The 11,270-nt window shown below is 34.5% G+C and overlaps 2 protein-coding genes across 2 annotated transcripts in view; both read left to right on the forward strand.

Moving 5' to 3' along the window:
- The window catches only part of LOC102592096 (14 kDa zinc-binding protein), a 3,998-nt gene extending 479 nt beyond the window's left edge, over window positions 1–3,519 (forward strand). Inside the window, exons 2-6 of the mRNA XM_006364982.2 lie at window positions 83–178; window positions 1,059–1,139; window positions 2,150–2,297; window positions 2,875–2,992; window positions 3,190–3,519. Of these exons, the coding sequence (XP_006365044.1) occupies window positions 83–178; window positions 1,059–1,139; window positions 2,150–2,297; window positions 2,875–2,992; window positions 3,190–3,257 (511 nt within the window). The 3' untranslated portion in view covers window positions 3,258–3,519. The remainder of the gene's footprint in view (window positions 1–82; window positions 179–1,058; window positions 1,140–2,149; window positions 2,298–2,874; window positions 2,993–3,189) is intronic.
- Window positions 3,520–5,127: 1,608 nt separating this feature from the next.
- Window positions 5,128–9,102, forward strand: LOC102592773 (probable arabinosyltransferase ARAD1). The gene is made up of 4 exons (XM_006364984.2): window positions 5,128–5,793; window positions 6,333–6,620; window positions 7,234–7,599; window positions 8,536–9,102. Exons 1-4 carry the CDS (start codon window positions 5,209–5,211, stop codon window positions 8,722–8,724), a joined length of 1,428 nt encoding a protein of 475 aa, XP_006365046.1. The 5' UTR covers window positions 5,128–5,208; the 3' UTR covers window positions 8,725–9,102.
- Window positions 9,103–11,270: the final 2,168 nt, after the last annotated feature.

The following is an 11,270-nucleotide window of genomic DNA, read 5'->3' on the forward strand; positions in this document are numbered from 1 at the left end:
GCCCCCCCCCCCCCCCCTACACACACTTCCTCCTTCTTTGTTTTTCTACTTATTGAAAGATGTGATTTTTTCATATTTGCAGAGGCCCTTCCATAGTGAAAGCTTTGGGTTTCATAAAGGCATCAAATTATATACCAAGAATCGTACCAGCCTCACGTTATCCTCTTCAATCTCAAAGGTTTGTAAACTTCTCAAGGAAATCCTGAATTTAGTGATTCAATATCCATATATTGCTTTTGAGAGCTTGTACATCATTCTGGTCTTGTTGTACCAATAACTTTGTCCTTTTTGTTGAGGTATCTGTCATTTTTACTTGCATCTGCAAAATGGGGTTCTTGCAGTCCGATTAATCCTTTCACATTGATTTCTTTATAACTCCCTTATGTGATGATAATTGACTGGATACTGAGCTTAAAGAATTGTGTATTTTGTTTCAATTTGACTTTAGATAGTAAAACAACAGGCCAATTTTAATTTTTTGAATAATTTGATGATTTTGAGTACATGGCAGTTGTAGAGGTTAAATTGAAATGTAATGGTGTCATAACGTTACCGGGTCTCCTAAAACGGAAAGGGGTGTCATATGAATTGGGACGGAGGGCTACTGATGCATTAATCATACTAAGTGATTTCATACATTTCTTATGATGGTCGTTTGAGTGTGGTGGAGCTACTGAAACCCCTTGAATGTGTCATCTTAGTTAAGGGATGATTACTGTTTCTAGTAGTCTGAGTCTTTGTTGTTTACATTATGAAATGTTTTTTTTCTTTTGCTTCTCTTGTTACACGCCTAATATGTGATTGTAGTCGTGTCAGTTGTATCTGAATGCATATTCTCGTCATAGTTAGCTTAGTCTCTTATGATAAATCTGTAACTCAGGCTATAAGCCAGACTTCAATGTGTCAGTTATGATAAGTGTTTTCTATTGTTGACAACAAATGTGAATCAGGAGCTTACTTGTAGACTTATTTGCAACTTAATTAGGATCCTCTTTTCCCTCTCCCTGAGTTCCTCTTCTAGTTTCTTATTGAGATTTGTTTTCTTTTTGTAAAGACAGGTCTTATGTAGCTGCTGCACATGATGAGGAAGCAGCTGCCAGGGCAGCTGCTGTAAATGCTGATACTGGAGCTCCAACCATGTACTATTTTCCCATGGATAGAACGTTTTGTAGTTCTATTACTTGTTTAAGTTGAGATTGTCAGAGCTTCAAACTAATCAACGATGTTTGTATCAGTTATGCATTCTCTTTCTGGTTGTTATAGAATATATGTGTTACTTATGCTTATAGGAAATAGGAGACCTTTAATTTATTGACTACTGGAGGTAATTATTGAAGAAGAATAGTACTATAGAGTTGCCTTTTTAACTAAAACATTGAAGTCATTGGCACAAAAAAATTACAAGTCTACCATTATTTTGAACTCTGCATCTTTTTGTTGTATTGTGTTTTTCTTTTGCAATAGTTATCCTTTTTACTTGCATTTCTTAGTTCAGAAACCTCCCCGGTGTATATCTCCTCAAGAACTGGAGTGTAGATTTTGGAATCAGATGAATACCAACACATGATTTTTTTACGGCACTTAGCAGGCAGCAAAAATGAAAAAGCTGATTGCTAAAACATCTGCTATTTCTTTCCCTTGATTACTTAATAGTGGATGATAACTAAAACATGCATGTGTAAGAAGAACAGATATGTCCACTTTTGAGAATGATATGACCTACATAGTAATATGATATCCTGACTTTTGAAATAATTACTTCAATTCTCATTAAATATCATCATTCAGTTTTAACGCAAGATGTTACGTCATTTTTGGTTTCCAACTTTCCCTCTAATACGTATTATACAGCATTAACTTCGACCTTACAGAGAAACAGGAAAGATTTGAAGTTAATTGGACATTTGAATTGTTACAAGGCAACAAGTGTTTGTTGCGGCAGTAGTTTGCTTTTATGTTCCATGATTACCTTCCCTGAGAAAGAACGATTAAACTGATCTTGGTTAATTTGTAGAGCTGCTTAAGCTTTTGTTTCATACTAGTAAATTTGACGTGAACATCCACAGTTTGACTTGCATACTTTCTGTCAGACATGGTGACTGAATGATCTAGGCTCACTGCATTCTGATCAATTTGTTTGTGCATTCAGATTTGATAAAATCATTGCAAAGGAGATACCTGCATCTGTGGTATACGAGGATCAAAAGGTTCTTGCTTTTCGCGATATCAATCCTCAAGCTCCTGTTCATGTTCTAATTATCCCGAAGTCGAGGGATGGATTAACAGAGCTTGGAAAGGTGGGTCTTTTTCCCTTTATCTATTTTCTGATATTATTATCAATGTGGTATGGATTCTATGCCTAGTTTCAAGGAATACGTATCTTGACTTTTGGTATAGCACAAATCACTAGTCATACCAAAATTCGGGGTGCGGGAGTCTTTATCTAAATTGTTTGTCCCGAAGTGGAAATAGATGACCATAATATCTCCACAAGTTTATATCCCTTTGGTACTGGATTTTTCCCCTATACTTGAGATCTATATAATCTGTCGGTGAAGGCAAGCACTTATTTGGGTGTAAAAGGTGGTCATCTTGCACTGTTTTTTGCATGATTTTACGAAGTTATAGCAGTTTTATATGAAAGTGCTCGTAGCTTGACAATGATGATTACAGAATAAAGAATAGAAATATTTAGGAAAAGACTGGAATCTAGGTGCCCGTGAACAACTTTATAGATTAGCAACTTCGAAGTTGTCCCTCGAAAAAGTCAATTTTGCTGTGTTTAACCTTCTATTTCTTGTCTTTATGTTCATTTCCGTGTCAATTTCTCTGGTAATTGATACCTTGCAACTAGTTCCGTTCTGATCTATGAAGGCTGAACAAAGACATGAAGATATATTGGGCAACCTCCTTTATGCTGCCAAGATAGTAGCGGAGAAAGAAGGCATTGTAGATGGTTTTCGAGTTGTCATTAATAGTGGTCCCTCTGCATGTGAGTCTATCTCCCTTCTAATATTCCTCCACTCTCCTCCGAAAATGTGAACCTAATTGCTAACATGGGAACTTTGTATGAATAATGAATACAATGCTAATTACATCGAAAGTTTTCTTTATGCATCTTTTAGTATTTTAAAAACAGTTTGACAGTACTTAATGAAGTAACAAAGGTTTCGTCTCTTTCTTGCACAGGTCAATCTGTATACCATCTTCACTTGCACGTACTTGGCGGCAGACAGCTGAAATGGCCCCCGGGTTAGAATCAAGCTTGGTTGCGAGCAAGTTTTCCAATCTCTCCATTGATGTAACATGACATGTGAACCGATGTTCAACATCTGAGCATGCAATAAGTACTATTGTTAGATGTGATTCAAGTATATTTGGTGAATGACTACAGATACTTTTCTTCATTGCAGTAACCGACTAACCGTGTATGTTCTTGATCAACGTTTTATCTGCATTTGCATGAATGCTGTGAAGTACTTCAACTGTTTCCTTCTCAAGAATGCCCTTAATTGCTTCTGTTGGTATTTATCTATATAGGTACTATGCTGAACACCTATTCTGCATGATTTATTAGTCCAAAGCTCTTTCTTGGAGTAGCTAGCCATTTGGTTTCTCCCTATTGACTACAAGTCTACAACCATCAAAATTGATGTATCAAACACTGAATTCCCCCGACAGCTATAAACATTAGGTGATTTCTTCTCATTTGTCTAGGTTTTGGTCGACAGAGTTACCCTGACAGCTTAAGCAGAGTTATTCGATACTGTGTTGATAGGAGATAGCAGGTGCATAATTTGGTTCTGATAAAAAAAACATGCTGAACTCCCAAAATTGAATACCATTGTGAGATTAATGTCAGATTTAAGCCAATTTGCAGCAGGCATTGTTGAAAGATCATATGAATAAAAATATATTCAAGCTAAGGCATTGATATCTCTATAATTACTGTGGTATAATTTACACTGATTAACAGTACAATCCTTGACTTGTTTGTGCAGGATACAACAACCCAATAATGTTTATAACTCTAACAACTGCGAATTAGTTGAATAGTTTAAAGCTCCACCAAAAGAACATCTTTTTTTAATATACAATTACTACTATCTTTTGTATAGTAATTAAATTGGAAATTTAGAATATTTTTCTTTGTCTAGACTCTTTCTTTCACTACACTAACCTCAAAATATAAACTCCACTTCTCATCTTTTTCATTATTTCTGTATCACAACACAAAGAAGAAAATATCCTTTATATAGGTGGAGAATTTCTTCTACAAATAAATGTCAAGAGTGTGGATAGTCGTTTGAGAAGTAATGAACAATTAGTAGGAGATAATAAGGACAACCTGTCATTATGATCGCATGAATTATAAAGAGAATTACTACTGTCAACACCAAATATGTATGTTTTTGTAATTTATATCTTATTTTATTATTTTTAAAGATTTGCAATTTTATCTCTTTATTTCCTTGAAAATTAATAAAAAAAATTATGTTTTAAAATTATTCATGAGGGAAAAAGTAGGAATAAATAAATAAATAGTAATTTGAAATGAAAATTCAGTAAACATCTCCCTCTCCTTGAGTTTGCCACCTTTGTTGAAATGAAAACCAATAAACAACTCCCTCTCCATAAGCTGCCTTTGTTAAAAGCTCAAACTTTTGAAGTTTAAAAATTTGATTTTTGCAAAATATTTCAGATTTATACATCTAAAAATTGTAAGCAATTTTAACATGTGTTTTAGTCGTGATTAAAATTTGGATATATACATGAAAAAGTAAATAAAAGAATATTAAATAGATTTGTAATTGTTTTAACAAATTGATCATTAAAGTTTATTTTTCTAAATTATATATATAGAAATTTTATTTCAAATTTGAGCTTATTAGAAATAGACTTTAGTATTGAATTTTTGAAATTTACATTATTTTTTGACAAAATAAATTAAGACACACAAACCTGAAATTTAAGATAAATTTTATATTTAATTTGGATTTTCGACCTCAATATGAATTAATTTCAAAAGTGAAAATTTTATCAAAAAAATTATATTACAAACATTAGTTAAATAATTTTTGGCAATTATTATCCCAATTCTATTTGGTTTTAAGTTATAAACAAACCCTATAAATATTAATTAATTTTTCCAAATCTTGAAGCAATATTGCACATGGTTTCACCACCATAAATTTTGGGGAACAATCCATGAATCCAAGACCCAAACTCCGATCACCGCCACCGTCCTCCGTCGTCATCTCCCCGGCGTCGCCACCCAAATCCCTAATCAACAAAATGCCCAGAAAATTTACCAGATCAACTCTTACACTGGCCACTACTTTGTTCTCAATCTTAGCTTTGTATGCTTTCTTCAACACATTCATCTTCTCAGACCCACCAAACAATGTCTCCAGTGTTAGTTTCAGCAGGAATTACAATACCCAGAATTTCAAATCTGTGAAAGTTTACATGTATGATCTGCCTAGAAAGTTTACGTATGGGGTTATTGAGAGCTATGCGTTGGCAAGAGGTGGAGAGAAGCAGAGTGATGATTCGTTGCTTAAGTATCCTGGGAATCAGCATTCTGCTGAGTGGTATTTGTTTTCTGACCTGAATCGGCCGAGTTTAGAACGGGTCGGGTCGGCTGTGACTCGGGTTATGAACCCGGAGGAAGCTGACCTTTTCTATGTGCCTTTCTTCTCGTCGTTGAGCCTTGTGGCGAATCCGATTAGATCCAATAATGCTGTTGTTGCACCTGTGGAGAGGCCGGCTTATAGCGATGAGGAAACGCAGGTAAGAATCACTATTTGTTGGATTATTTTCTTCATGATTCATGTTTCTGGAATTGCATTGTGTTGCTTTTTGAGTTAAAGTTTTCGTCTTTATTGTTCTAGGTTGCTTCTATAAGTCTATACTTGTTAATTTAGTTACACTAGTTATAATTGGTGAATTGTGTTTTAAATGATCTATCACAATTCTAGAGGACTCCCTTTATTAGCTCAACAGCTTGTTGCTTAGATTTTCTGGTTGAGCTTCTAGACATGTCCACATTGATTAATACACATTGGAGCGTAGAATTATTTGATACCTGTGTTGGCCAGTAGAACTATGTGATACCTGAGGTGGCTGCTACTCGATTATTAGTTGAGGTGCACATAAGTTGGGTTGGACAACATTGTAATCAGAAAAAGAAAACTAAAGAAAGAGGATGATGGTCGTCTCATGCTTGTTAGATCTAGAAGTGGCTTTGTTTCTGTGTATACGTGTATACATTTGTGTTTCGGAATTAAATTCCATAGAAATGGCATATGATTGCATTGTGCATGTTGCAGGAGTCTTTAATTGAATGGTTGGAGCAGCAGGAGTACTGGAAAAGGAACAATGGTTGGGATCACGTGTTTATATGCCAGGATCCTAATGCCTTATACAAGGTTGTGGATAAGGTGAAGAATGGAGTGCTGTTAGTTTCTGATTTTGGAAGGCTGGCTCGTAATCAGGCATCTCTTGTTAAGGATGTCATCTTGCCCTACTCACATCGGATTAACACATACACTGGGGATATTGGCGTTGAAAATCGGAATTCCTTGCTCTTCTTCATGGGCAATCGATATAGAAAGGAGGTAATTGGTGGGAAAAGTTTCATAATTTGGTATTTGATCATCTTGTTTCTGATATAGGATTCATTTTCACTGGTACTGTCTTATTTCTTCTGGATGTGCTGATTAGAAGAAAAGATGCATTTTTAATAGATATAAGTATATAACTGTTATCTAGCCAGTGTAAAGTCTAGAAAGCAACAACACTTTAAGGAACTAAGTTACCCTGAGTAAGACATCCTTCATTTCCATATCCACAATTGCTAATCATAGGAACAAATTCAGAATTTCATTCTTTTTTTTAATAAGAAACATATACATTTGCTGCGAGTAGAGTGCCAACAATCCTCATCTCAATAGCCATCTTTTGGGGTTGAATTAGGCCCAAGTTCTATTTTCTTTACAAGATTAACTTTCTTCCCTTAAGATACTACCTCATTTGCAGAAAATGGTCCCACTTAGTTTCTTCTGTTAAGATACTATGATGAATTGGTATCACTATACTTATCAGCAAAAATAGAAAAGACAAATGGTATCACTCTATAGTTTTATTTGCATGTTATGTGTGTTTCCCTGCACTCAATGTACATCACAGTTTCATAGTTATTTACATAAAGCTTGTTTGCTAATGTGTCAGGGAGGAAAGATTCGTGATTTGCTTTTTCAATTGCTTGAGAAAGAAGAAGACGTCATCATAAAACATGGTGCACAATCTAGGGAGAGCCGTCGTGAGGCAAGAAAAGGGATGCACACTTCAAAATTTTGTCTGCATCCAGCTGGTGATACTCCATCAGCTTGCCGCCTTTTTGATGCTATTGTGAGCTTGTGTGTCCCTGTAATCATCAGTGATCACATTGAATTGCCATTTGAGGATGTTGTGGACTACAGGAAAATTGCAATTTTTGTAGACTCTAACACAGCTGTGAAGCCGGGGTTCTTGGTTAAAAAGCTCAGGAAAGTAAGCATGGAGAGAGTTTTGGAATACCAACGGGAGCTGAAAAAGGTATTTACTAGTACATAATTCTTGTTCCTGCATCCTATTATAACCAGAAATAAATTTGCAAATTGGAGTTATTACATACATTGCACACTTTGTACATAAATAAGCATGTGAGGTTCTTTTTCTGTTTTTCCCCCTCATGTCTTTGATTGAGGAATGGTAAAATCTATAGATATACTGACTCACTCTAAGAGGTGTGTGTGTGTGTTCCCTTTTTCCTTTCTCAAAGAGTTACTATCTTGTTCAAAGATGTCTAATAGGAGACATGACAAATGCATCAAGGTTTAGAAGGATCTGCAAGATTTTTGACAGTCAACAAAGAAACAAATGAGCAAGGATCGATGAATGTTTCTTATGTTCCATTGTCTAAAAAGATATTCTCTATCTGTTGGATCAATGAAATCTTTGATATTGCGATTTCTGCTTCTTGTCTCTTCTATGGAAACCTCCTTAGAGTTAAGCTGAAGCTGTTCAATTTCATTTGAAGAAGAATGTGTATTACAAGAAATTGTTTTTTCAGCTGCGTCCTCTTCTGTGTTTTTCGAGAAGAAGTTCAGTTATCTCATATCTGCTGAATCACTCACCAAAAGAATATTGTTTATTTTAGAAATTTAGATTAGCTCTCTAGGTACTTGACTCATTTAATTGCTAGCAAAGGCGGATGATCTCTTATCCAGCTAATTCTAGTGCTTTAGGCCAGCTATTTAGTCATGAAGTGGATAAAACGTATTATGATCTGTTCCAGATAGGTTACTGTGTAGCTTGTTCTTACATGTTATCTTTCCTAAATTTACTTCAAGTGTCTCATGTTTTAGTTAATGTGGACTCTTTAACATCTAATCAAACATAAAGAAACCCTTTGATTTTGCATGTTTGGACCTTTATGTTTTCTAGAACAAAGTGTTTAACATATGTACTCTTGATTTGTGGTATCTTCAGGTGAAGCATTACTATGAATATGAGGACCCAAATGGAACAGTAAAAGAAATTTGGCGACAGGTCTCTTTGAAGTTGCCGCTTGTTAGGTTAATGATCAATCGTGACAAACGTCTTGTGAAAAGAGAGTTGCCTGAACCAGATTGCTCTTGTCTCTGTTCAAACCAGACAGGAATCTTGACGACATTATGATCCAGACTGGTGACATTTTCTCAGTCACCATCCACTTTGAGCATTTGTGGATCACCCTTAGAGTACCTGACTCTCGGGGAATAAGATGGTAGATCAAGAGGCTTGTACTATTGTAACTTATATCTGGGATGGTATGGTTGCTATCTGCATTCATTGATTAATATCCCTGCTAACAAGTAGAAAATCCAGTTTACGCTAAAATAAGGATCGGTCTAGTACAGTTTGATACATACATAGTATTACTTATTCATTTCACACTTCCTGGATGCATGCATTTTGAGAATTGCAGTGACTAGAAGCAATTCTTTATGTGTATTTATAATGTTGTACATCATGATATATGAAATCACAGCTAATATGAAGGCTTTTGTCTCAAAATGTCTGATCTTTCATCTCTTTCTTCTGTAATTTTCTTTTGCCAAAGTTCCTTTAATTTCAACATGAGTTCCACAAAAAAAAATCTGTTAATAAATTTCACTATATGTACTTGTGATATTTGACTATATGTAAATTTCACTATATGTACTTGTGATATTTGACTTAAGCACATTTTGTTAGGATCAAACGCTTACCATTATGCCAAAAGCTATAGCTGATAGCAAAGGCGCAACATTATTTCTTATCTAAGTCCACCAAGCAAGCGTCATGTTCGATCATGACTCTGACCTGAGCCACTCAACCCCTCGTTGGCCTTGCCATAGGTAGGATGTTGACAATACTCAACAATCCCCCTCCCAACACTTGCCTCATGCAAAATGTTGCTCTTGGGAAGCGAACCCACGACCTTGGCTCTGATGCCACTTGTTAGGTTCAAGTGCTTACCATTATGCCAAAAGCTATAACTGATAAGGCGCAACATTATTTCTTAACTAAGTCCACCAAGCAAGCGTCATGTTCGATCATGACTCCGACCCGAGCCACCCAGCCCCTCGTTGGCCTTGTCATAGGCAGGATGTTGACATTACTCAACACATTTAATCTTTTAAGTATTTGAGATGTGTTGTTTTAACTCTTTGCTTGTGAATATTCACAAAATTTTAGAATGATTAATCAACCCACTTTTTAATTACACATGTGACATGTGTTACTAATTAAGCTTGTATTGTTACTCTATATTTTAAGGTAATATACTTTTGTTGTTTTTCAAATGCCATTTGTGAGATTATATTAATTATGTTGTTGTTATACTTCTAAATAGTTCAGATATAATAAATTTGAAAAAGCTATATAACTAAGCAAACATAACTACTATATATACATAGACTTTCAAAAAATTATATAATAAAACTATTGGGATTTTATAGAAAATCTCTCATATCTTCCTTTCTTGCCGCCACCCTCTTCTGTCTCTCCCTTTCTCCCTCTCTCACTTTTCTCTCTCCTCTTACGTTCTCTTCTTACCCACTCTCTTTCCCTTTCCGCAATTCATTGCATGGACCTTTCTTCTTTTCTTCTCTGTTTCTTATATCAATACGAAATTATATTAAAGTTTTACCTGAATTATTTTTATCTATACCAGTAGGTCTTGGTCTTCAATATTTTTGGGTGGTTGTGGATTATTGATTCATTTTTATTGGATTAACGCTGATATATCAAAAAAATTCATTTCGAGTTCTTGATTTGTTGTTCAATCATCAATGTATGAGTTTTCTCTTCTTCCTAGATTTATACAATCAATGGTATCTACGTATCACAAAAAAAATTATGTGTATAAGAAAAACTGATGCACCTATTCTCAAGTTGTTTCTCTTTTTTTATTGATACAACGAATTGTATTTATTTATCAGAAAAGAAACTTATACAACTATTATCATAAAAAAATTTGGGTCTGTATAGTTATTTTAAGGGTGATAAAATATAAAATATTGTATCCATGTTTTTTCATTTGTGTATCACAAAATTGATACAAACTATATCTGTGAATTTATTTTAGGGATGATACAATATGCTATGTTTCAATTTCAAAGCTAGTATATCTATTTGTGGGCGAGATTAGGAGAGAGATTCGAGAGAGAAGAGATTATGAATCTGTGATATGTGTATTCAATTTTAATTGAGATTGACGTAGCCTGCCTCTCTCTTCTCTAAAACTCTTGCTATGATTTGTATTCAAATAAACTATAATTACTTTCATAATTATGATTCAAACTATAGGGATATATAAAATTTCCTCAATAAATTTCCTACATAGAAGAACCAATAGTACATATATTTAAAATAATTAAAAATTAAATGTATCACAAGTATGAAAATCAAAATTTTATTTTGCAACTATGGGACCAAAAGTGGTATTATCTCAAAGTGCAAAGGTATGAAGAAAGAAGCTATCATTGTTTTTTGGGATATGGGTATGAAAAATACCCCAACTTTGGTCGGATTTGTTGTTGCGATACTAAACTTTCATGAGAATCTATTACCTCCCTAGACTATTTAATACCGTATTTTTTACCCCCTGAACTATTTAATAGTGTATTTTTAAGGTATATATGTGCCCACGTGGACACATTACTATTTATAATTTTGCATTATTTTTTATGTCCACGTGG

Source organism: Solanum tuberosum, unplaced genomic scaffold (assembly GCF_000226075.1).
Source record: "Solanum tuberosum cultivar DM 1-3 516 R44 unplaced genomic scaffold, SolTub_3.0 scf00527, whole genome shotgun sequence".
Lineage (NCBI taxonomy): Eukaryota > Viridiplantae > Streptophyta > Magnoliopsida > Solanales > Solanaceae > Solanum > Solanum tuberosum.